At 41.3% G+C, this 23,731-nt stretch overlaps 1 protein-coding gene across 1 annotated transcript in view; it reads left to right on the plus strand.

The window, feature by feature from the left end:
* Positions 1 to 23,731, plus strand: part of LOC118231236 (serine/threonine-protein kinase 32B-like) — a 56,860-nt gene that overhangs the window by 25,230 nt on the left and 7,899 nt on the right. The window contains exons 5-10 of the mRNA XM_035424880.1: positions 7,732 to 7,769; positions 11,818 to 11,907; positions 15,625 to 15,728; positions 19,433 to 19,549; positions 20,530 to 20,655; positions 22,941 to 23,072. Of these exons, the coding sequence (XP_035280771.1) occupies positions 7,732 to 7,769; positions 11,818 to 11,907; positions 15,625 to 15,728; positions 19,433 to 19,549; positions 20,530 to 20,655; positions 22,941 to 23,072 (607 nt within the window). The remainder of the gene's footprint in view (positions 1 to 7,731; positions 7,770 to 11,817; positions 11,908 to 15,624; positions 15,729 to 19,432; positions 19,550 to 20,529; positions 20,656 to 22,940; positions 23,073 to 23,731) is intronic.

The following is a 23,731-nucleotide window of genomic DNA, read 5'->3' on the forward strand; positions in this document are numbered from 1 at the left end:
ATCTAGGCGCAGTATGGTCAAATTTATGTTTCAGTGCAAAGTACTATCACTTGGCCTCAATTGTTTGTCCACAAATTGAAGACAAGTTTCAGTACCATTGGAAGAAAAGGAGCACACACAAAAAAACATTGACGGACATTATCTACAGTCTGGGTACTTCATCATCAGAAACTACTTTCCACATCAGAAGAGATTCAGATGTGATTAAAAGAAGAAACAGAAATTGATATTCACCCTGTGCGTGCCTTTCAGGGGGAACTGACACATTAAATTACTATCTAAAAAATACAATCTCAGATGGCATGGACTGCAATGTCTTGTTAATTAGAGCCCAGACAGTACAAAATAGTTTTTTTTTTATTTCCATCTGACACAATCTGTCAGAACAACAGCAGTGTCACATATGTTTTTGTTTATTGTCTTTAAAAGGATGGGTTGATGGACGATGACATTCTCTCCGTTGTTTTTTTAGCTGCTAGTCCGTGTCTGGGTTGCAGTCACACTCCGCTGAATGCTGTTTCTGCAGTGCTAACCTGTTCCTGCAGTGATAATCTGTGTCTGCGATGCTAACCTGTGCCGGCAGTGCAAACCTGTGTCATACTGCATAGACAGCTGTTTCTGGTGTAAAGAAAATGGCTTGGGGTGTGGTCAGTAGCCACAGTGCTCTGTCCTTTGTTTCTTTTGTGAGTGAAAAACTGTATTTGTGGTCTGATCACTGTTTGTTGGGGGTCAAAGTGCAGAAGTGTATCACCATCTGGTCCCGAGTGTCTTCCACGGTCTGTCAAGTGCCATTTCCATTGACTGATAAGTGGTTGTATGTATGATCCTTTCATAGTCTTCTGGACAATCACAGCAGTATTCACAGGCACCACTAACCTGGGTGGACCAAGCCAGTTTGAGAGCTTATACAGCTCCCAGGACAAAGACTGTCCACATCTTTATCAGAAACTATACATTAAATATTCTCTTATCAGTGCAGAATTTACTGAATGAGACCAGATTTAACACTGAAATCCTTTCTGTGTAGCCATAGGTCCTCTGGGTCCTCTTTTTCCTCTGGGCTGTCACAGAATGACTGGGCCCACACCAATATTTTATTCCATATTTTTAACTGTGGCCTATTCTAAAGCAGTGCTCATTTAAATTCAATTAGCATAGAGTCAAATGGAACTATCAGGGAGCCAAGGACAACTTGAAAAAAGTAGACGTGAGCTCCTAACTTCAAAAAAGTAATATCATATTCTTTCATTTTCTGAATTGTTGCCATGGGCCTTGTTCTTGGCAAGAAGGCCGAGACAGGCTTTGCTTCATTATTTTAAAAGGGCACAAACAGCCCAGTGATGACAGGTTGAAGCAGAATAAAAGTTAAATGGTAACTTTATTTTTTATATTGTGCTCATAATTTCATTTGGTTGGCCAGCCCTGAAGTTCCAACTCTACTATGGTGCTGGCATTCATCACACATTCCTTCAATATATTTAAAAGTTCCTGTTTTGGCAATTGCTATAATTTCTATAGGATATGCTAGCTCATCTTTCCAAGACATAAAGTGTGCAGAGCAGTAACGTAATGATTGTGGAAGAGCCCCTGTTCGTGACCAAGCTCTCTTCAAGTGTCTTATTAATGGAAGTGGTCAAGTCTGCTGTCTGTTATAAACTACGCCTCCTCTTCCTGTAAATTCTTTTCTTTAATATGAAACCATATCAATTAGTTGGTTTGGTCTAATGGCTACACAGTAGCAATGTAAGTGTATGTGGTAACTGTAAAAACTTGAACACTTTTTATTGTTATTTTACAGCAGATGCATCCTCTGGCTTGTCCTACCACAATAACCATATGCAATATGTTTACTTTTTTTTTTTTGGATGTAAAGAAAGTGAAGTACCATAGTTAAAAATGAAAAAAAGATGGCTTTATGAATGGATTGGTCAATTTTAATGTCATGGACTACATGAGCTCAGGGGAGTAATGTGTGGACATGTTTCTTTAAGGACGGACAACTGCGTACTCATTGCGATCCTTGATTTGGAAAGACAGCTGTTGTGACAAATATCGGAATCTGCGTTGGCGAGAGTTACCCAGGGGACATCTGAAGCCGGGTGCCGTCAGGTGAAGTTAGGTCAGGGCTGAATTATTAATGGTTCAATTCCTTTTGACCCCTTTTGATGATGATGTATTCAGTGGACTGCAAGCAGTCCCTTTGAGCCCTGCTACTGCTTCAAATTTTATTTAAAGCACATTTAATTGAGGGCCCCCAACCACCGATTCTCTGAATGTGCCAGACCAAGCCCGGACTATTCATTTAAATACCTTTTTCATTATTTATCCAAAAAGTCAGGAGTCGAAGAAACCGCCATTTTGTAATGACCAAAGTATTTATCATTGATCGGAAAGCTTAGAGGTCTCCACAAATAATTGATAGGTTAAATGAAAGGGGAGGGTTTCTAGCAACACTACATGAATACAATATTTCTGTGGCCCCGTTTGTACATCTGGCTGTTAGGCTATATTCATTTTGTACAACATCTAATAATAATTCAGGGTTCTGTTTCCAGGGGAGACATAAAACATATAATTTTAAAAAACACTTTCAGCCTATATTTCGATAAAGATACAGTGAGTCCATTGACGTCAAATCATAACTGAGAGAGATCAACTACTTTTCACAACTACATTTGATCCATCACTCACTAGTTTCATGGTATCAACCACAAACTTGATTGTAGCACATAAAGGGAAGGTGGTGAACCATTTTCATATCCAGAAAATGTATAATTGCATTAAAAAATGACACCTTGACAAAGATATTAACATATTCACCCATATGCTTACATCACACTTTTGATGCTCAGCTGTATTGCTCCTTGGAATGTTTTTCTTTAATACATTATATGAGAATATGCAGTACCTCCTACAATGGCTCCAGCCAGGGGGAAATGCAATGTAATGCATTCTGTCACTTCTTAGAAATTGACTTTGGAGCCAGAGGGGATTAGGATGGCCATACCATGATACTCTAGAGGTAGAAAGAGTGTGTTAAAGTGAGCTGGAGATGTTGCTGAGGGGCATTAAAACCTAATTACGGTGTTAAAGTGTACAGAGTAGTAGGTATCTGCTGGTAAAATTGCTTGTAAAACGACTTTACCTCCCTACTGTTATCAGGGCAAAACAGTTACAACATAATAAAAATGAAAAAAAGGATTAATATTTGCATGCATTCCATTAGGGTCCATTCCAGAAACACCTTTACCAGATGCAGATCTGTTTTTTTTTTCTTTTTGCACAGATGAAAATTTCACAAAACACTTGAAAGCATATTGGCTACCATGGAGACGAGTGTGCATGCAGTCCAGAATCTTTTCAGTAAGAAATATTTCACTGAATTTAATCAAAGCCTAAAATTAACATAATTATTCACTTGTTTTACAGTGAGATATTAAAATCATAATGATTCAAGTGCTCAACCACATAAATAGCCCTTCACTAGATCAGAAACCGATTATAACTCATCCTGTCAACAGGCTTAAAACTGGCAGGGGAATGTGATGGTGTGTGATTCAATTCAGCAGTTTTAGGTGCACATCCATTCCCAGTTTGTTCAGTTATCTTGACTGTAGGTGAATGCTCGTGCATTCATCAGCTAACTAATCTGTGAACATTGCTCACAAAATAGATTTTTAAAAGTCAGCCCTCTCAGTAGACTCAATACATCAATTCTATACTTGATGGGAACATATTCACTGTGTGAACCAGTCCTGTTCATAGCACTGAGTAGTGTGGTTGTGTGGTCCTGTTCATAACACTGAGTACTGTGGTTGTGTGGACCAGTGCTGTTCGTAGCACTTAGTAGGGTGGTTGTGTGAACCAGTCCTGTTCATAGCACTGAGTAGTGTGGTTGTGTGAACCAGTCCTGTTCATAGCACTTAGTAGGGTGGTTGTGTGGACCAGTCCTGTTCATAGCACTGAGTAGTGTGGTTGTGTGGACCAGTCCTGTTCATAACACTGAGTAGTGTGGTTGTGTGGACTTTGGGGTTCTGGTCGCAGAAGACATATGGGCTCTGGCTTTCAATTATTGGTGCCTCCTGCAACAGGAAGGCACTGTGGGAAACTGTGGCCTATGAAAGTTACTCATTGTGAGGGTATCCATCTTACTATAAGTCATTCAGTTATTGCTTCCAGAGCATTTGATCTTGGAGGATGGGTTCATACATCATGAATTATTGCATAAACATAGTCTAATACAGAAGAGGTTGTGTGTCTCTGCCAAATTAAATACTACAGTAGCACTGTTAAAAATGCAGAAGGCTTCTGTTAAAGAAAAATGTGACCTTGACAGGATTCTAGACATTTTTTTGTTTTTCAGTCTGTCCATTTTATTTATCTCCAATCACTGCGCATGGAAATTGCTTTCCTTTAAATCTCGGCCAAATGACACCGCTCAGTGCCCTGATTAAATGATGTCACCCGAGTCATAAATCTGCTTGTGCCCAGGGATGACTCGAAGCAAATGGGCGTTGGAAAGGCGTCAAATCGCCACCACTGTAGAACTAATAGGATTCTAATGACCGCATGAGCAGTTTGGACACCATCAAAGCTATTTGTTGGAAATAGATAAGAAAGAAATAAAGACAAATTATTTTTCAATTCATTGGTTTGAACTCGAGTGTCAACCCAAAGAAACAAAGCGTTTTGCAGTTGGCAATAAAATTTCATGATTGGCCTCCAGACACATCAGATGTTGTTAAGGTGAATACTCCGCTCCCATGTTGTTACATTTCAGTCTCAGTTCCATTTCAGGTAGAACATATTGCCGCTCTGTAAATGGTTTCGGTAGTTTTCACAGAAATATTACTGTATAATGACCAAATCCTTACTGCAGAATCTGTATAGTCTGTAGCTGTAGATCTGCAAAGCATTCTGGTCAAAATTTAATGTCGGGGGAAATGTACAGTAGATCTATTTTTAGTACTTGCTTTGACTGTCAAAGTTTTCCAGCCACAAAAGGCTTCTTAACGTTGCTGCCCTTAAAATTGGGGTTATTTTCAACATGCAAAGTAGTGCAATTTGTACCGTAATTAAAGTAGCTCTGAATTATCAAGGACTATTTTGGTAATCACAGCAACTTGTATAATGGGTAGATCCTGTGATATTTTTGGAAGAGAACCTGTGTTGCTTTTTATTTAAGTCGATATGCACGTTGCCCTGCTGAATTATATTGTATTTGCTGTTTGTGTAGACTTGGAATTTGTGCAACTAATACCCCTTTCCAGACCGAGTGAAAATTCCAAAATTCTACCGGCAGGTGGTAGTAACATGACCGTATGTTTGTTGTGTGATCATACTACATCACACATTGGGGGTTTATTATAGAGGCATAATATGGTCGTATTTAAAATTTAAATGGAAATCGGCAATTGCATTTTGTTTTCATTAGATGTGCGCAGAAATAGTGAGAAAATTCTAATTATGAGTGTGTGAGTCAGTGAATGGTGTGTGTGCCCAGCGATAGATTGGCAGCCTGTCAAGGGTGTATTCCTGCCTCTCGCCCAATGCATGCTGGAATAGGCTGCAATACCCCTGCGACCTTGCTCAGGATATAGATAATGGATGGATATCATACTCTACCTGACACAACCCTATCATAATTAAAATGCAAATGTAAACCATCAAACCTGTACATTTGAAATAACATTTTCTTCTTGATGACAAAAAGAAAATAAATAAATTGATCATCTTACTTTCCATGTTTGAAGCACATCAAACTTCTCCCGGGTGGACATAATGATATATATATGAAAATCTACTGCAGTTCTGCCATTTGCAATTTCTTGTTGTTAGGCATCTACCATGACAAAATTCTAATAATAATGCACCCTCCTTTACATTTTCATTTTCAAAGTCGGTCAGTATTATGTTTGTTCACACTGTGAAATCTATTACAGAAACCTACAAACTAATTGCTGCAAGCAAGTAACAGAATGGTAAATGTTACATTATTGCTAATAAAGTGCATTTAATTAATTTGCTTCACAGGTGCCCTAATACTTTGCATGCAGGTCACTGATGTTTTGCTCACTGTGGTAAATTACTAATTTGTGCAGTAGGCTGATATTTCTAAAGCACACGGTGATATTATCTGATTTCGACAATCTTGCTTGTCGTATTCAATTTCTGAGCTGCTAACCCACTCTTGCAGATAGATTACAATATAATCTATAAATTACATTTTAATCCATTGTTATCAGACTGCAATAGCTGTGTGTCCATTGGTGCAAAATAAGCAAACATTTTTTTGATTGCAGCTTTTTTGCACTCATTTCAACCAAGAGTGGCTTAATTCACCTGATGTATCCACCACACATGAACACCTGTAAACATGGCAAGTGGGCCTATCTGTGACAGGAAGTGAGTGATCCCACACAGTGCAAGCAGAGAGCCAGCAGGTAGCATATTTTGACTTGGAGTAAAATTTGGTTCTGATATAAACAATGTGAACTTCTGATATGAACTTTCCTGGTCAGGGCTGTCCCACTAGCCACAAAATCATGTGAAAAAACATTTCTGTGTAAAGATACTTGGATTGAAAAACAGCCAACACCAAGGTTTCCCCAGGATGACTTGCGACTCACTTCCGCGGGGCTTTAGGGTCCGTCTGTGCTTTCCAGACACTCCTCACCTTGTTTATCTGCATTCCTCAAAGGTGAGACGTCACCAAAGCTGATCTCCGATCAGGGTAGGACAGCTGTGACCTGACAGCCGAGGTGGGGGGGGGGGGGGGGGGGGGGGGGGGGATTACCTGTTGCCGTGAATGGGGAGCTGACAGGAAAAGTCTATTAGTGATGCTGAGAAACGCGACACCTCTCTCGGGGCAACAGGGGCTGTGTGTAGGAACACAGCATGACAGCCATAGAATACAACCATGGTTTGGAAGAAATATGAGGTTTAACTGCCAATAATCAATATTAATGATCAGGGTCTTTTTTTTTTTGGTTTTTTTTTGCATTAAACTTGTCATTCCTAAAAAGGCCTGCTGGGGTACATGTAATTAAAACGTAATATGCATTTGTTTTTTCAATAAAGCCACCTCATGGCTATATACAATCAGACTGGCTTCATGAACTGGTGTGAGTACTTCAAGTGATAATATATCTTTATAACATCAACTTGTCATTGTTGCAACAAATAGCTCATAATCTTGGTAAATACGGCAAGTGACATTTCACAATTTGAGGAGCAGAGTTTGTTGTGATGGTAATAACCTGGCTCTTGCAGAAGAAAGCTGCTTGGGAAATCATTTTGCATATTAACTAAAGAAGGAACATCTGATTGAAACATCTCTGATTGCCCTTTTAGTGTTTTTTTTTTGTGGGCTATGCAAATGCCATACTTAATTTTCATTTGAGTGGATATTTATAAAAAAAAACCCGAGAAGCAAATGTCATCTGCTCTTCTAAAAATATTTCTGCCCTCTCTGAACTGTTAACTGGGATCCATCCTGGCATTTGCTGTAGATTCTGTGTCATGGCATACCACAAGGGAGGGAATGCAAGCCATCAAATCAACGACAAAAATCAGCCTGAGGGCCAGTCAGTGTGCGATCCTCACCCCCCCTTCTGCCCAATCCCCTGCTTTCTGCAGGCCCCTTAACTCTCTTTCGTTTCCTGCTGTGAAGGAGCTGCACTCCTCCAGCATTTTTGGTCCTCATCCCTCTTTTTTCCTCCTGTTTTTCAGAGACATAAAACCTGACAACATTCTCCTAGATGAACACGGTAAGCTGCACCTGTTCGTTCAATGCGTCATTCATTCTCTCATTCCCTCATCCATTCCTTTGTTCATTGGGACAGCTTGCGGTTACATTTGTGATATGTGGTGCTCTGCAGAAAAAACCATTAAGCCAAAGGATAGTTTTTTGCAGTCAGCGCAATATATAAATCTTTTACTGAGACAAAGAGAATGTTTGGATGTATCTGTTCTTTTCTTCTGTCTATTTTATAAATTCTGTAAATAATAAATGGACAATATATCATGGAGAGCATTGTAAGTGGTTTTTGAAATGTGCCCATATGAAATCCTGGCAGTACGCATTGGACTGAGGAAAGCAGACAGGTCAGGATAATCTGTCTCTCTGTGATGGTAGAAGCAGCCAGTTAAAGGTAGTGCACAGAACTTTATCACAAGAGCAGTGTCCCTGCATTAAGGTCAAGCCAAAAGCCTACCCCTTACTCTTCCAGCCGTGACACAGCTGTGTGCTTCCAGAGCACTTAGTGCTTAACCCACAATTACGGCCATACGAAAGCGTAACCAAGCTTCTTTTTCTTCCTTTGCGTCTCATTCGCTAATGGCCAGACCGTAACAGAGCTCACACACATTTAATAACAGCCGTTAGTAAGGAGGCAGGCTTAGCTTTAGAGTTGCAGAAGTCCACAAAGTGTGTTAAACAAGGGAAAACAAGACTGCCCACATCTCTTAGAATAAAAATGAATTAAGAAGCATGAAAAATCAACTCTGTTCGAGACATTTCTTCTTTCATTAACTAAAGAAGAGCAGCAGGGTGCAGAATTCATTGAAAACTATTTTTGACCTGCAGAAGCACTGACAATAGTCTTGTCTGTTGTATTACAAAACCTGCTGAAAGACACAGATATTTTCCAATGTTGCTAAATTAGACCTTGATCCAACAGCCTTGCGGCGTGGTGAAATGCTGTCTGGTCCACAGGAGAGGCAGCCAGATATTACCATGCATTTTTCTGAAATCATAAGGGAAAAATATGCTTCCGGCCCGAAGCTAGTATTAAATTAATAACACCTCTTTCTCTCTGTCTTGACTCATCTCTCCATTGCACTTCCCTCTTTACCTTGCCATCACTCTTTCCTGCAATCTCTCGATCACTCTGCCTCTTCTCTACCTCACCGCCTCCCTATGCCAGGTTTGTGGAGTCCTGTCATTTCATTTATCATGAGTAACGCCTCATCTTCTCTTAGTCTTTAGGCAGGTCCTTTACTCCAACCGACAGAACACTCTCGTGGGTTTGAATAAGCAAATTATCCTCCTTTTTAGATCCTTTTAATATTTAAATTTTTGCCCTTCCGTGTACCTGTTTGTGATACACCTGTCTGAGAAACTGTGATACACAGTGGTGATTTTGAATGAATAGCACTGTATGGTGAGTCATAGTACAGAGCTGGCTTCAAATGAATCACACTTAATTACTTAAGCTTTTCTTATGGACCTCTCTCAGCTTGGGCACTCGCATGAAAAGCACATGCATGTCTTCAGTTATTCTTCTCGCCTTGGTAACTAGCCCCTTTCACAGAAAAGTTCTTCCTGAGTGTGAAGTGAAAAAGAAGCTCAAACCTTTGAGTCTTTTGATTGATACGATCAGCTTCAGCAATCTGACCAAAAATTGAATACTTTCAATACTCACTGATGTTGAAAATGATATTACACACCGCATTATACACCGTACTCATTTAACTAAGAGGTTGAAAAAGGGGCTAGGAAGTGTAACCAAAGGGGGATGCGATGATTGATAGGCCTATTTACTAAATTAAAAGCGTAAAACGTGGCACTGACTGAAGAGATGGTGTCTAACTCCCCAAATCAAATTCAATTAGTTGAAATGTTGTTTATACAGCACATAGCCACATCTTGTTATTGAAATACTCCAACAAAAGGCTTGCTATTTGACACATGCGCCCTGGTTTAATTTATTTGATTTTAATCATTTTTGTTACTTCCACCCCTCATAGTCAAAAACTGTCACTTTCTGTTCAGCAAATTCAGACAAAATGCCTTTCCCAATCCTGCTCATAGACGAAAGAATGGCTGCTTTGACCAAGTAATCGGACGATTGCGTGTCAAGAGTGGGATAAATCTTGGACTAACACACACCGTAGAAGAAGTGCTTAAAATTCAACAGAACGCAATTGGCCACCTTCTCAAATGAAATAAAAACACTTCCATTTCCTTTTCATTAAATTTAGGAACTAAGTAAATATTTTTTAGCCAGATCAAACGTACATGTCTGTCGTGGATCACTGTAGATTTTCAAGTTCAAATTCAGGCTGTAGTCTAATTTCTGTTTCAACTAATCCTTAGCATTCCATTCATCTTAATCCACTATCCTGGCACAGTCTGTCCTTCTAGGCCTATGCAGTTCAGTTAGCGGAATTCGATTGGCATTGACGCAATGACAGATTGCTGTTAAAGTACAAAGCGGGGCGCTTCCAACAGAGGTGGACTCCAACTCCATGGAACCCCTGAGCTAGAAGGCTAACAAACCAACTGGTGGATGGTGGTTCAACCAAGCCGCAACAAGCTGATTGTTCTGGGCTTGGCTAGGCCCCCGAATCGGTTGGTGTGCCATTTCGTTGAGCTTCTTTTTGTAGTTCAATTGTTTTGTTTTGTTACTGTTTTTTATAACACACAAAGCAGATAACAAAAAAGAAAAGTGGTGGACTTCGCTGGTGGACAAACAAGACAAAAACACACAAAATAAATGGCCAGAGTAGAGATCAAAAAATAAATAAACAGAATATAGGTGGGAAACACAAAATAGCCCTGTTGCTGTCATCGACCTTCCAGAAAAGAGAGCTACCAAACCAAAATTCTCCTTAGAACAAAAACCTCCCTTTGCCTCCAATATGTTGTGCTCCCAGACCTCCTCTCTGTTGCTGTCTGTTTGTTTGTTTGTTTGTTTTAACTTCCAGTTGCTGCATTTCTTACCATCTGACTGACCTAGCGGTGTGTGCTTCCTCATATTGACAGAGTACAGTAGCTTTGAGCTGCAAACTATTACAATTGCTACATCATGGCTTTCAAACCCTGGTCACGGAGAGCTGCACAGACTAATGTTTTTTGTTTCCATCTTAAAACCACCAGCAATTCAGACCCAAGAAGCCAGATTAGTTGTGCAATCAGCTTATTTAACTTCTCAATTAAATGCTGACTACCATGAAAAAACAGCAGACCCTGCTGCTTTTCAGGACTAGGGTTACAGAATTTTACATCACTGACAGGTGGGGGAAGGGGTGGAGGTTGGGGGGGGGGGGTGTTGGCTCTGGACAGTCATCTCAGTTTTGACAGGACTGCTCTCTCGCTTCTGGCAGCTCAGCCTTTTGAATTAAGAGTGGTGAGCCATTAATTACATGCAATAATGAACAGCGGTCAATGGAGAAAGTACATCAAGAGGAACGTGTCTCTGGTCTCAGTAACGCTGTGCTGGGGTACGCTTGCCCGATCCTGCCCTCAGGCATGCTGTCCATTGACAGTTATGGACCATTTCTGCTCATTGGATCTCAAGTGGGATTAATTACTGTTCATACGGCTGACACTTGTAGCCAGAGAAATGTGAACAGCATCGCGTTCTTTCTCTTTGGTTATAATTGGAGAGAATGCCCTCACCGGAGGTTAAGGATGTGGCAGGTTAGCCCGTGTGGGGTACAAACCCTCCTGTCCAGAGGGCACCAGTTGCACAGCTAACCCAGAACAGTGCCCTGTGCCTGCAAAGCTCTAAAGCTGCTCACGATGTGTAAAGGAAACATGGTGCCCTACATAATTCATTTAATGAGTCTTATCGAAGGTGACAGTTTAGACACCACACACACGCACACACGCACACAAATGCCTGTGAACTTGTGTGTCTTTGTGTGACAGTTATGATCAATCCATAGAAAGGTTTACCATTTTCATCCATGCATGCATGCATTGGCACCAAGTCATTTATTTTATTGTTTCACCACCTTAACCACAGGATACAGTAGCAACCATCCTTACGAATCCCTCTAAGTGACCGAACTGTGATCTGTTCTTCATAGGCCACGTGCACATCACAGATTTCAACATTGCCACTGTGCTGGGGGACTCAGAGAAAGCCACATCCATGGCTGGGACCAAGCCCTACATGGGTGAGTGCCATGGCCACTTCTGCTTTGGGTCCACAGATGAGCCTCATTTACAAAATCTGTCTGAAAGCAACATTTTCAGGGTCGACTGAATTCTGCAATCAAATAATTTGCTCAAGGGTCACTAGTGCTAGACTGTATTCTAGCCTTTTTAATTGACTTAGTTTGCTATGTGATGTCAATTTCCTTGCAAGACTCACAAAAATTGAGTTAAATAAAACATTCCTGTGCTTGATTCAAAAGTAATAAACAAGAAATCAGAAGAAAAAATCTGAAGAGTACTGAAGAAATTAACTTATTAGCGTAAACTGCATTAAGCGAGTAAGTAGCCACAGGCAGTTAAAAAAAAGGGCTAACTACACTGATGTATATGTGCAAGCACAAATATCGCTTTGCGCATTTCTTCAGTGCTTAAACTGCGCAAATGTATTTCTTCAGTGCTCAAGAGTTTTCATATTTTCTGTGTATTAGTTTTGATTTCCTTTCTGGGAAATCTTGGCTCTTCTCCACTTTCTTATATGTCTTTGTTCCAAAAGTTAAAAAAAAAAAAAGAGCAGATTTGTGATCAAGGTATCAGATGCGATCAATAAGCAAGCGCTGGGAGACTAGTGTTCCGTCCTGTGTCTCTGACCTTACAGTCTGTGTACGGGCCTATTGGCTGAGATAGCATCACCATCACAGCTTATCTGAGCATTTCCTCTTTGTTTTAGTAGATATGGAAATGAATACCTGCTCATGTGTAATTCATGCAATTTGTCTGTGAAAAGGGCTGCTATGATTGGATTTTAATTGGATGCCTAAATACCCACAAAGTAGTTTCCGAAATTTGGAGCTACATCATTTGTGAAGCGACAATGCTGTTATATATGGTTCACGTGTAATATTTCCATTTTTTCTGTCCAAATAAGATCATTTGTTAGGCTTCAGTTGGCTGGCTGCTATACCAAATAATTGTAATATGCTCTCCGATATCATTAGACTTAGAGTAGTAAACATCGTTATGGAAAGGAGAACTTCACGCTAAAAATTGACAAAGTGAGACAAATTGAATTTGAAATTATTGTTGTTTGGTAACGCTGCAGAGTGGTATAAATGGTACAGTGATGAAGCTCTGAGTACAGAACACTGCATTTTCCGTCACACAATGACAGTCAGATGCACTTAGGGCCAGGCCAAGCAGAGAGATAGAGACAAAAACAAAAGCAGACAGGCAGACAGAGGGAGAGACAGACAGAAACAGACAAACAGTGACAGAGAGCGAGAGAGAGAGGCCGGAACAGAAGCAGACAGTGACAGAGAGAGAGAGAGAGAGAGACAGAAACACAGTGCGAGAGAGAAAGAGACAGAGACTAAAATGCAGATAGAGCGGCATTAGGAAGGCAGGGGCATTGGAATACGGACTCATTCGGGCATAACGTATGAGTGGAAAACGAAAATCCACTGGCAGCCTCTGTTTTGTCACTGACTCGTTTCTAAGTAAACACACTGAGCTGAAGCACAGGAACTGTGAGGGAAGGTTCAACCTTGTCAGAAACCAACCAAACGAGACCAAAACACTAACAGATGAAGCCGAACAGGTAATTCATCACCAAGTTTATTCTATCAAACTTTGTTTTGACATTACGCAGAAGGCTACATGTTCAGGAATTCAAGAGCTGTCATGCAGACACAATCTATTAGAAGGAATTATGCATTCCCAAGCTGAAAAAGTGATGCAAATATCTATTTAATGAGGCATTTGCCAAACAGCGCAATCTGTCTGCCTGCTTACAGTGAGAAGCAATGGGCTCTTCACAGCATCTGTTTGCATTTAGAGATTGATTTTCCATATGGCTTTGTCTGGGGTGAGTTGGAACTGCGTCGTTCGTTGTTCCGCAGTTCTTGCCTCCTTCAATTGTGCCAATAAAATGTCCCAGGCTGAAAGTGGATGTTTTCTCCGTATCTCAGCAGTGAGGCTGCACCTGCAATCGTTTGCATGCATCAATCACCCTCGTGTTCCTTTCCCTGCTCGAAAACGCACAGAGGTGAATTAATTTTTTTCCAACCGTCTCAAGCGAGAACACATTGTATCGACCAGGTGAATGTGTTTTAACAAACGGGTGCGATCATCGCCACGGAATTTCACTTTTTTGCAATTCATGACCAGCTGCAGGTAGAAATGTGCAGTGCTTCTGTGTTCCACAGAACACTTTGCCATGCAGAGTCATCCATTTCACCAAACACATTTTATTCGAAGGGACAAACCCCCTCCCCCTCGCCCCAAATGACAAGAATAGAACGGTGCTTCTTTGAGGGCAGGCATTTTGAGAATTTCAAGCTCACAAGAGAGAAGAGCCCGAAGCCTTAATATGTGAGTCTTAATGTTTCAGGACATCATTTTGGCTTAAAAGGGGGCACATCCCTCCATGGCTGAGATTTAAAAAAAACAAAAAACAGGAAGTCTCAGGAACAGGTGCTAAAAAGGAAGCCGCTGGACTGTGAAACCAATGGACAACTGTGTGAATGGTCTCTGATTTAGAATTGATATTTTGCCTGTCACTCTGGGGCTGAAAGTGACAGCTGTAGAATAAGTGGTAAAATTTACATGGGGGGGAGGGGTGATGTGTGCATGTGTGTGTGTGTGTGTGTGTGTGTGTGTGTGTGTGTGTGTGAGTACACGTGTGTGTGCGTGCATGTGTGTGTGTATATGTGTGTGTGTGTGTGTGTGTGTGTGTGTGTGTGTGTGTGAGTACACGTGTGTGTGCGTGCATGTGTGTGTGTATATGTGTGTGTGTGTGTGTGTGTGTGTGTGTGTGTGTGTGTGTGTGCGTGTGTTGCTCAGGGACAGAGGGATTTGGGCCTTTACTGTTTCTCTCAGCTCTTAATAGCTGGGCACAGCAGGCCCCCGTTGGTTTTCTTAAAAGGCTTCCTCTGAGGAGTAACCAGCAGAAGAAAGACAGACATCTTCTGCCTGGCCACACTCTGTGCTGTCATGCTAACATGGACCCAATGCAATTAGCCAAGATAGATTTCAGCTAATGGCACCTGACCTGCTGGAGGCTCGCCAGAAAGATCTCATGCCAGGAAAAATATATTTGGGTGCACAATAATATACAATAATAACAGCCTCTGCCAATGTATTGTGCCTTGATGATTTTCTCTTGGTTTATTAATAATACGAATGTAACTAACACGTTGTATTTACTCAGTCGTCAATCAGTCATTACTCATAACCAGTGCAAGAGTGACAGAAGTGATGTTGACAAGCCTAGTGTGAGGAGAGCAGAACCCAAGAATATACATTTTGGTATTTTGTTCCAACTTCTTAGCACAATCACTTATGTGATTCTTAATTTTATCTTAATGTACTGATAAACCTATGAATCACAGGTGGTACTTGTTCTGCTAAATGCTTTGCTGCAGTGTAATCTACTACTGCACTGGCATTGTTATAGAGCACTAATTAGATAATGATGAAAGGAAAAATCTGCCATACACCGACTCTCCAAGAATGGAATTGTATACCCCTGGTACAAACCCAGGAAAGTACAATTGGTAGCGAAAGTTTGCAATGGAAGATATGATGCATCACAGTCCGATATTAACACTGTACGCACGCACACACATATAGGTATGCTTGTCTATATACACACCGTGCAGAGGAATAGGTGTGTGATGTGCGATGATGCGTACATATGTTCCCTTTTACCTATATTTTTTTGGGGCATGTCTGTCTCATAGCTCCAGAAGTGTTCCAGTCCTTTATAGATGGAGGTCCTGGTTACTCCTATCCTGTGGACTGGTGGTCTCTAGGGGTGACGGCATACGAGCTGCTACGTGGATGGGTAAGATCAAGGGTAGAAACGGGTTACCGTGGTGACACTTCAGTGTGACCATACAATTGGTCTCAAAAAGTGGGAAAATTTGTTTCCTAAAACAAAGAATAACATGTCATGTACAATGTTTTATCAATGTGGCTAAACCGCACATTTCCATTTTTGTCTTTGTTTGCTTGCTGAGTGCTCCTTGACAGTACATAAATTGACATCTGCAAAGTATAGTACATTGTCCACTATTTCTAAAATGATAACCTAGAGTTACAGAATAACCTAGGGTCCTCCAGCCCTTAATATTTAGAGTTCTGTAGTGTATGCATCCCTACCTCCAGTCGTAATGTATCTTGAAGTACAAAGTTAATATGTATAGGTTGTGGACTAGACATGAAATAAAATGGATAGCATATGCCAAATACACACACATATACACAACCTCACATGCACACACGCACATCTAAACACATGCACACATGCAGACACGTATATGTGCACACACGCGCGTGCACACACAAACACAAACTTATACATACATTTCAAACTCGTCAGTACGTGGATATACAGAGGGTGGGAGGAAGGAGAGGGAATATGGATAATTCTGCTTTGAAACATATGTTCCTTACCATGAGTACAAAAGAATTCTCCTTTCAGGTTCAGTATAAGACCTCTGCAGGGCATGTTCGTTTGGGACCAGTTTGTTTTTTAATTGTTTTGTCATTCATTATAGTGTCCACAGTTATCCACCTCACGTGTGTCAGCAGGTCTTCGGTTTACAATATCCAAGATTCAAAAGCAGTATCTGCTTGATAAATACCATTATACAATTTAAAGGATCTTATATAAAAGAAACTGTAAAATCCTCATAGTAATGTCATCTAGACTCAACAAAATCCGAATTGTTTCAGAAATGATCAGGTTTAACTAGTTTTCTGCAGCAGCATTCAATCAAGAATAGTCTGTCATTACCTCGAATCAATGCAGGCTATCAACCCAATCAGTGAGTGATTGTACAACAAGGAGAACAAGCAGAAAGCCTTCCGGAATAATTCTAGATTAATAACACCCGTCATGTTCTTATGCTCAACATGGGTTCACAAAACACCAGGCTACCTAAGATGGAGAGGAGCGTAGAACGTGCGTATTTCGTTACAGCCCAGCTGAGGTGTCATTCTTCAGACAATCTAAAGCAAGCACACCCGGTCGCTGGGATTGCTCGGCTGTAACTGTTGAAAGTACACCGGCGAGAGTACTCTAATCCAGGCTAGACACCGCCATCTGATAACAAGCAGCCGGGGCTCAGGCAATAACGGCAGCTGACCAGGGATAGAACCTGGGAGACCAGACCTGAGGAGCGAGCTCTGACGCCTGTCAGTGAACACGTCACACTGGAAAAACACACCCACACCGAGGGCAGGCGTTGGAGGAGTGTGTGTAATGCCTGTGTTTCCACCTATCCCAGCCCGTCTGAAGCAGATCACTCGAGTCCAGGCTGTACACATGTGGTTGGAGCAGCCGCACTTACATCTTTTTTGGAATTTTTTTTTTTTTTTTTTGATAAATGAGTCTGATTGGTGGATTAGATATCGATTCCTGATAGAGGCAGAGGATGAGGAAGATCAGACAGGACCAGAAAGAATAGAGTGCAATGTTGGCTTTGTTTGGAGAAATCTCAGCAACGACATTGAAGGAATTACCTTATGTGTGCTTGAGCTCTACAAAGCTACCAGTCATCACTCTGAACTAGTCTACTGTTGTAAATTAGTTGGAATTTAATTACCTTTCCCAGTGGCACTGAAGTATTAGAGCCTGGGCTGATTCATACACTAATTCTCCTTTGAAGCTAGTCACAGGCTTTCTACAACTAATTCACGATTAATTAACTGAACCATAAATTTGCATTGTATGTTAGGTGAAAGTGCATATGCGAATTCCATTTAAGTGTCCTTGGAATCTGCTTAATGTTCCCACGTTAGAAGGCCTCGTGTCAGTAACTGCCTCCGGTCTGAACTGCTCCGTGTAGTCAGTGATGCCAAATGGAGTGTCAGACTCCGTGAAACTGCCTTCCAATCTCCCGGAAACACCTGCTGGAGCACAGCAGCATGGTACAGGTGACCATTATCACCTCTCTGCTGCCTGTTAAAGGCCAGACAAATCCCCCCACCTCCATCCCCCTGTCAAAGACCGCTGGGCTGGATTACTCTGCTTGCTTGGGGGGCAAGTGGAGCGCGGGTGGGGGCATCAGACGCTAATGTACAGGCCTAGCCTCGGGTGATGATGAATTCCTCTCTGTCCTCTGTTGGCGTGGCGATGCGGACATGACACTGCATTAGAGATGCGCATCTCTCCCAACATTACTGCATTAGACCCATGCATTTCAGCTAATGCACCGTTTGTAATGCACACTGCGCTATAGCATTGAATTTCTGCTAACGCTATTGAAAATTTTGGCTGTTTGAAAGCATCTGCATTTCTAATGCCCTCTCCACAAATGTATGTGTGCTATGTAGCTCTGAATGGGATTTTTATAATGCATATTGCGTTAGAAGTGCAAATCTCTGAATGTGCTGTCATTAGTGCATACTTCCTTTGAACAGTGCATCTCTCTATGGGCTGTTCACAATACCTAATGCATCATAGGTCTACATCTCTGTAGACAAAAGGGACTCTAGACTTACTAGAGGTTAGTAACGGTGCTACAGAACCTTACTAACAGGTGCTGTAGCTAAATTCACTGTTCAGTGACTGTACCTGTTGGTTTAGGAGTGACATGTTAGCACAAACCTCTGCTTATGTATGAACTGCGTATAATCACTATCTGTACTTATGTCTGCAGTTAGTACATTTAAAAAGAGCAAAGGGTTACCTTGGGGGAAAAAAAGAATGAGAAATGAGAATCTTATTTTTTTCTACCACTTATGGTGAAGTTCATGTTGAGTTGCCATGACGATGGTGGAGCCTTGGACTGGGAGGCTTTCTGGTGCCCTGGTTTGCAATTGTAACACAAAGGGCTACCCCACCCCCATGTCTTCCTGTCTGCTGAGATTCCAGAATCCTGATTCATCCTGGTATTAAAGCATTCACAACTAATTCCAACTGTACGTGCCAATAGTGCCTGAAAGAAACTATTCAGATACCCCAGCCTGTCATTTCCAGGAGAGAATTGCAAATAGAATTCCTTGTTCTCCAACTAAAACATGCAGTTTACATGGTGCATACAGGTATATCAGTGAAAGAGGGGAAACCAGTTGAATAAAATGAAGGAACAATATGTTTTTATTAAGTTGGTCAATAAAATGGTCTTTTGTTTTATGAATTTGATGTTTGCAATTACATGCAATTTTGCTTGTGAGAACTGGCTGATTGTGTATTGAATATACTTTGAATATGTTTAGTGCTAAACGAGTTGGATTTGAGGAGAAAATTTAAGAACAGTTTTTGGAATATCGAGGCCATGACAGAATCAACATCTTAAATTTTGACTTGAAATGAATAAATGTTCAATGTTTTATCTTTGAGAGATAATTAGGGTGATGGCTAAACCTGTCAAAAATGTATTTATGAGGAAAATAATCAATTTCATTTAACTATATATTACATTTAATTCAAGTTTAATTTTGAGGAGGTATGTTAATTGAATCCAGGCCTATGTAACAAGTGTAATTAGAGCAACAGAGTTGTATTAGAAAAAGCCTTTGAATGTCTTCTTGCTTTCCCAGCGGCCGTATGACATCCACTCCAGTACTGCGGTAGATGACATCATCAACATGTTCCGTGGTGAGCGTGTGCACTACTCCTCCACATGGTCCAAGGGCATGGTATCTCTGCTCAGGAGGGTGAGTGTCAGTGAGGTTGCGACTGACCAATCAGCAGCTTCCACCTCAGACTGTGAGGTTTCTCTCCATAGAATCTGTCAGGATTTTTCTTTTTATATTATATTCTTATGGACTTCATATGATACTTATGAACCTCCATGTTAAAAGCACAAACAGTTTTGGTGCAGGCCTAAATGCATAACATATGTTTTGTCAAGGATTTAAGCACGATCCTTGCAAACAGACCTGCATTTTGATCATTTATTATACTTTTACTATTAGTTTGTGCTTATCTACCTGTAACACACAATGAAAAGTGGCAAAACCATTCCTGTTCTTTCACAATTCAGATTTTACCAAAATAGTTCATATTCCCTTGAATAACAATGACAACTTCATGTTAAGCACCACAGCAGTGTTTAAGTGTATTGTGTTTCATGCCATGGAAACTGACTGCATGTTTTGTGCCAGCGGGCATGTGTCACTATAAATTACGAGCAGATTAGAGGTTGTGTGACTTCATGTTGTGTTCCAGTGAGAAGAGAGCTGGCGCTTGTACGTATGTCGTGTGTAGGTGAGAAATTCTGACTGCACTTTGCGTTAAACATCTCCGTTTATTTTCAATCTGCTCCGCACACAAACCATCAGGTGCTAAAATCCCACATACGCTCTGAGTGCCAGAGAAGATGGCTTTCTGCCTCTTGAGCTCCAGAGAGCTCCAGACACATCGCACTTGCAAGCTGGCTGGGCTCCAGCTCACTTAATAACTGCCATATGGTTCTGAGTGCGAAGGGGGCTTCCCCCCATCTCCCACCTCCCAGCGTGAGCACCAGCTAAATTCCTCTCACAGCCTGAGAGAGGTGTGCTTTCTGTTTTGTATTTATTTTTATTGGAAGCACAACCTTGCCTCTCCTGGTACTTGTTGCCCCTGCTCCCATCAAACCCCATCTGTCATTGAGCTGCTAATCATTACAGTCCCCTCCCCCCTCCCCTCTCACCAGCTCCTCGCCAAAGACCCCGAGTGCCGCCTCTCCAGCATGGCCGACATCCAGAACTTGCCCTACCTGGCCGACGTCAACTGGGACGCCGTCCTGGAGAAGGGCACGCCTCCTGGCTTCGTCCCAAACGTAAGAGCAGGGGCTCCTTCCTCGCTCCTCTCAGTGTCCTCAGGTTTACTGACACACAACTGCTACTTCACCGCTATGGTCAATTCGTATAGCTTTCACATGGGCAATTCTCGATAGTCTTGCTTGACAGAATATTAAAGATGATTTTGCATAATTAGCCGAATGTATATGATTGCAGTTTAGGAATATGCAAAATAATGGGTGCAAGTGTGCATGAAGGCACATAAGCTGTAATTTGCATAGAACATTGCCCGCAACTGAAAATCAATCACCCTCAAGTGGCAATTTTTGATTAAGTCAACTGCAGCACATAACGGTTTCTGAGACCATGTGACACCAGCTTTTCCCAACAAACAGCATTTGGAACTGAAAGGCTTGTTTTAGTTATCCTTTTGCATGAGTGAAAGCCACTGTTAGGGGTTGAAATGGAAAGGTAGCTTGTGAGGTAAAGTGTCTTATTTACTTGTAAGCAGCTGGGCTCTCGCTCCTCAAACACACACTTTACAATTATGTTCACATTCGTTACGTTACGTTACGTTACGTTATGTTACGTTACGTTATGTTACATTCGGTCTGTCCCACATCTGTAGTGCGGCAAAAAACGAAGAGCCCCCCCCGTTTCCTTGCTTTAATCTCTGTTCAGCTAATGGAAGTATGCAGAGCGTAATGTGGTTCTCCGTGAAGCCTTGCCAATGGAGGGGCGTGACCTCCATTCACTGTCTTTCAGTGTCATTGCATTTATCTGCCTCGTATACATTTAATGGATCTCCAGTTTCTCTAGCTCTGTTTCTCTTCTTCTCTGGTTATTCTTTGTTTGCTAGAAGATCACAGCGTGCATTTAGCTGGAGCGCTGGCCAGCCATTCTGACATTACCAATGAACCATTAGCACACATGCTGGGAGTCGACAGCTCATTGGCTTAGCAGTCCATCACTATTGCAGTTTGGGGCAGGCGTATTTGAGCAGCGAGAGACCTTCACACGAGGAACGAACAGTAGTGTCAGCCGAGCCATTGATCTCCAGCAATGCAAAGGGTGTGTTAATGATCCAATGACAGCTCTGGGTCTGTGAGCTGAGACTAGGATGCAGAATGTCCGCCACACAAGGAATTAATTCACACATTCAAATTTGTCGGAAATCGTATCAAATTGTAGCTTTCGTTTCATTTCATTTTCACATACTTTAAAGCAGACCAAAATATTCCACTTCAAATTACAATGAATTAAAATAGAATGAATGCATAAAGGCCCTAAATTGGCTGTTTGGGGAGGAGGTAAAAGTTATGCAATTGTGGCTAGGTGGCAGACAACTTTGTGAATGCACCAGAGACATCAACAAAACGAAACTTCAGAGAAGTTTCTCAAAGCAATTATAAGTAGCCTGCTCTAGAGGGAAATGTGGGAAGAGAATTGTTTGGGGCTCCCTTGACCCAGCTGAACCCAGCAGCAGAACACAAACAGAGGGAGATATGAGACTGGATCTGGGAGCAGGCTAGGTCCACTACATTTCCATTACTGTAACAGACACAGAAAAATAGAAAAATAATGACTGGGATGTTTCTCATTCCTCTTGGTTGTTTAGACTCGTCTGAACCGCAATCACACAGTCGGTTGTCTGGACTGAACTTTCTCGGTTAACGTTTGACCCCTGTCTGCTTGCATCTGAATTTTATTGCGGTCCTGTAAATGGCAGGAAACAACTAAGCAATAAGAAAACAGTGTGCAGATCAGAATTCACAGTCCTCCAGAGTATAAGATTGGCTTCATCTGTGCTCAGTATTCTGAGGTTTTGAACATGGGATTTTAGATGGTATTTTTTGACCGTGTTTTGATACTGACTCATTGTTTGTATGTGTGTGTGTGTGTGTGTGTGTGTCACCTCTGGGAAAGTTACCAGTGCAAAGGTGATTTTAAAATGGAAGAATGGCCCACTGCACTTCAGGATTGAGCACGGGAAAGTTTTTGATGGACAGATTTGGGAAGGGAATTTGACTGACCTTGAGGAAGGAGAGTCACTGAACTCATTTTTATCTTTGCAGGTTGTCGAATGGAGAATGGTCCTTTCATGTTCATCATTTAGGCAGTCCCAGCTGCACTCCCTGGTGTAGTGCTCTTTAAGAGCATGCACACAAATTTAAAATCCTATCCAATACGTCATATGAGTTGAGGCACAGATTAGTTAGTTACGGGATGCATATGTGTTAAACACCACTGACTGAACTTTGCATATAAATGATAAAGAAAGCATTCCAAAATCACGTTTGTGGCTTCTTGTCGCCCTCTGTAGAAAGGGAGGCTGAACTGCGATCCTACCTTTGAGCTGGAGGAGATGATTTTGGAGTCCAAACCGCTACATAAGAAGAAGAAGAGGCTGGCAAAGAGCAAGTCACGTGACGGAAACAAAGAGGCCTGCCCACTGGTCAGACTAAGAATCATTTGAACTTCCCTAATGCTAAAACTGCACTGGAACAATCGTACACTCATCTCTGCTAGCCAGTGTATGATCTATCAGCTAATCAATCAATCAATCTATGACAAATCTGTGACAGAATGCTTCACATGTAATCTTACATGAGAAGACCTATAGGAGTATATTAAATATAGTTTTTATAAAAATCAGTATCTTGTTCATAATATTTTAATATATGATCCGTTATACAAATAACAATGAACTCTTAAAGGAATAAATAACCACATAAAAACTCAATAGTAGGTTTGAAAAAAGCATAGAACAAATTATAATGGGTGCTGATGATACATGATTTCTTATGATGCTGCTGATGGCTATATTGTTAATCAAATGTGCTTCATTGTGGAAATATTTAGTTACAATGTCACTTAGCAAAGGTTAATTCTATCCACAGAGTGTCAAAAGAAATGAATCACACACCTACTGCAAATTCCCAAAATTGCTTTAAAGATTTATAAATGTCATAAGCATCTTCTGACATTTTAGGTGAACATACATGACAGAGGTGACTAACTCCTTGTGCTTCATCACATATGGTAATCTGATTTAGCCATCAATCACTGTAATTGGAGTTCTGCAGCAACTAGATACTTATGCTCAGGCCACGA

Source organism: Anguilla anguilla, chromosome 7 (assembly GCF_013347855.1).
Source record: "Anguilla anguilla isolate fAngAng1 chromosome 7, fAngAng1.pri, whole genome shotgun sequence".
Lineage (NCBI taxonomy): Eukaryota > Metazoa > Chordata > Actinopteri > Anguilliformes > Anguillidae > Anguilla > Anguilla anguilla.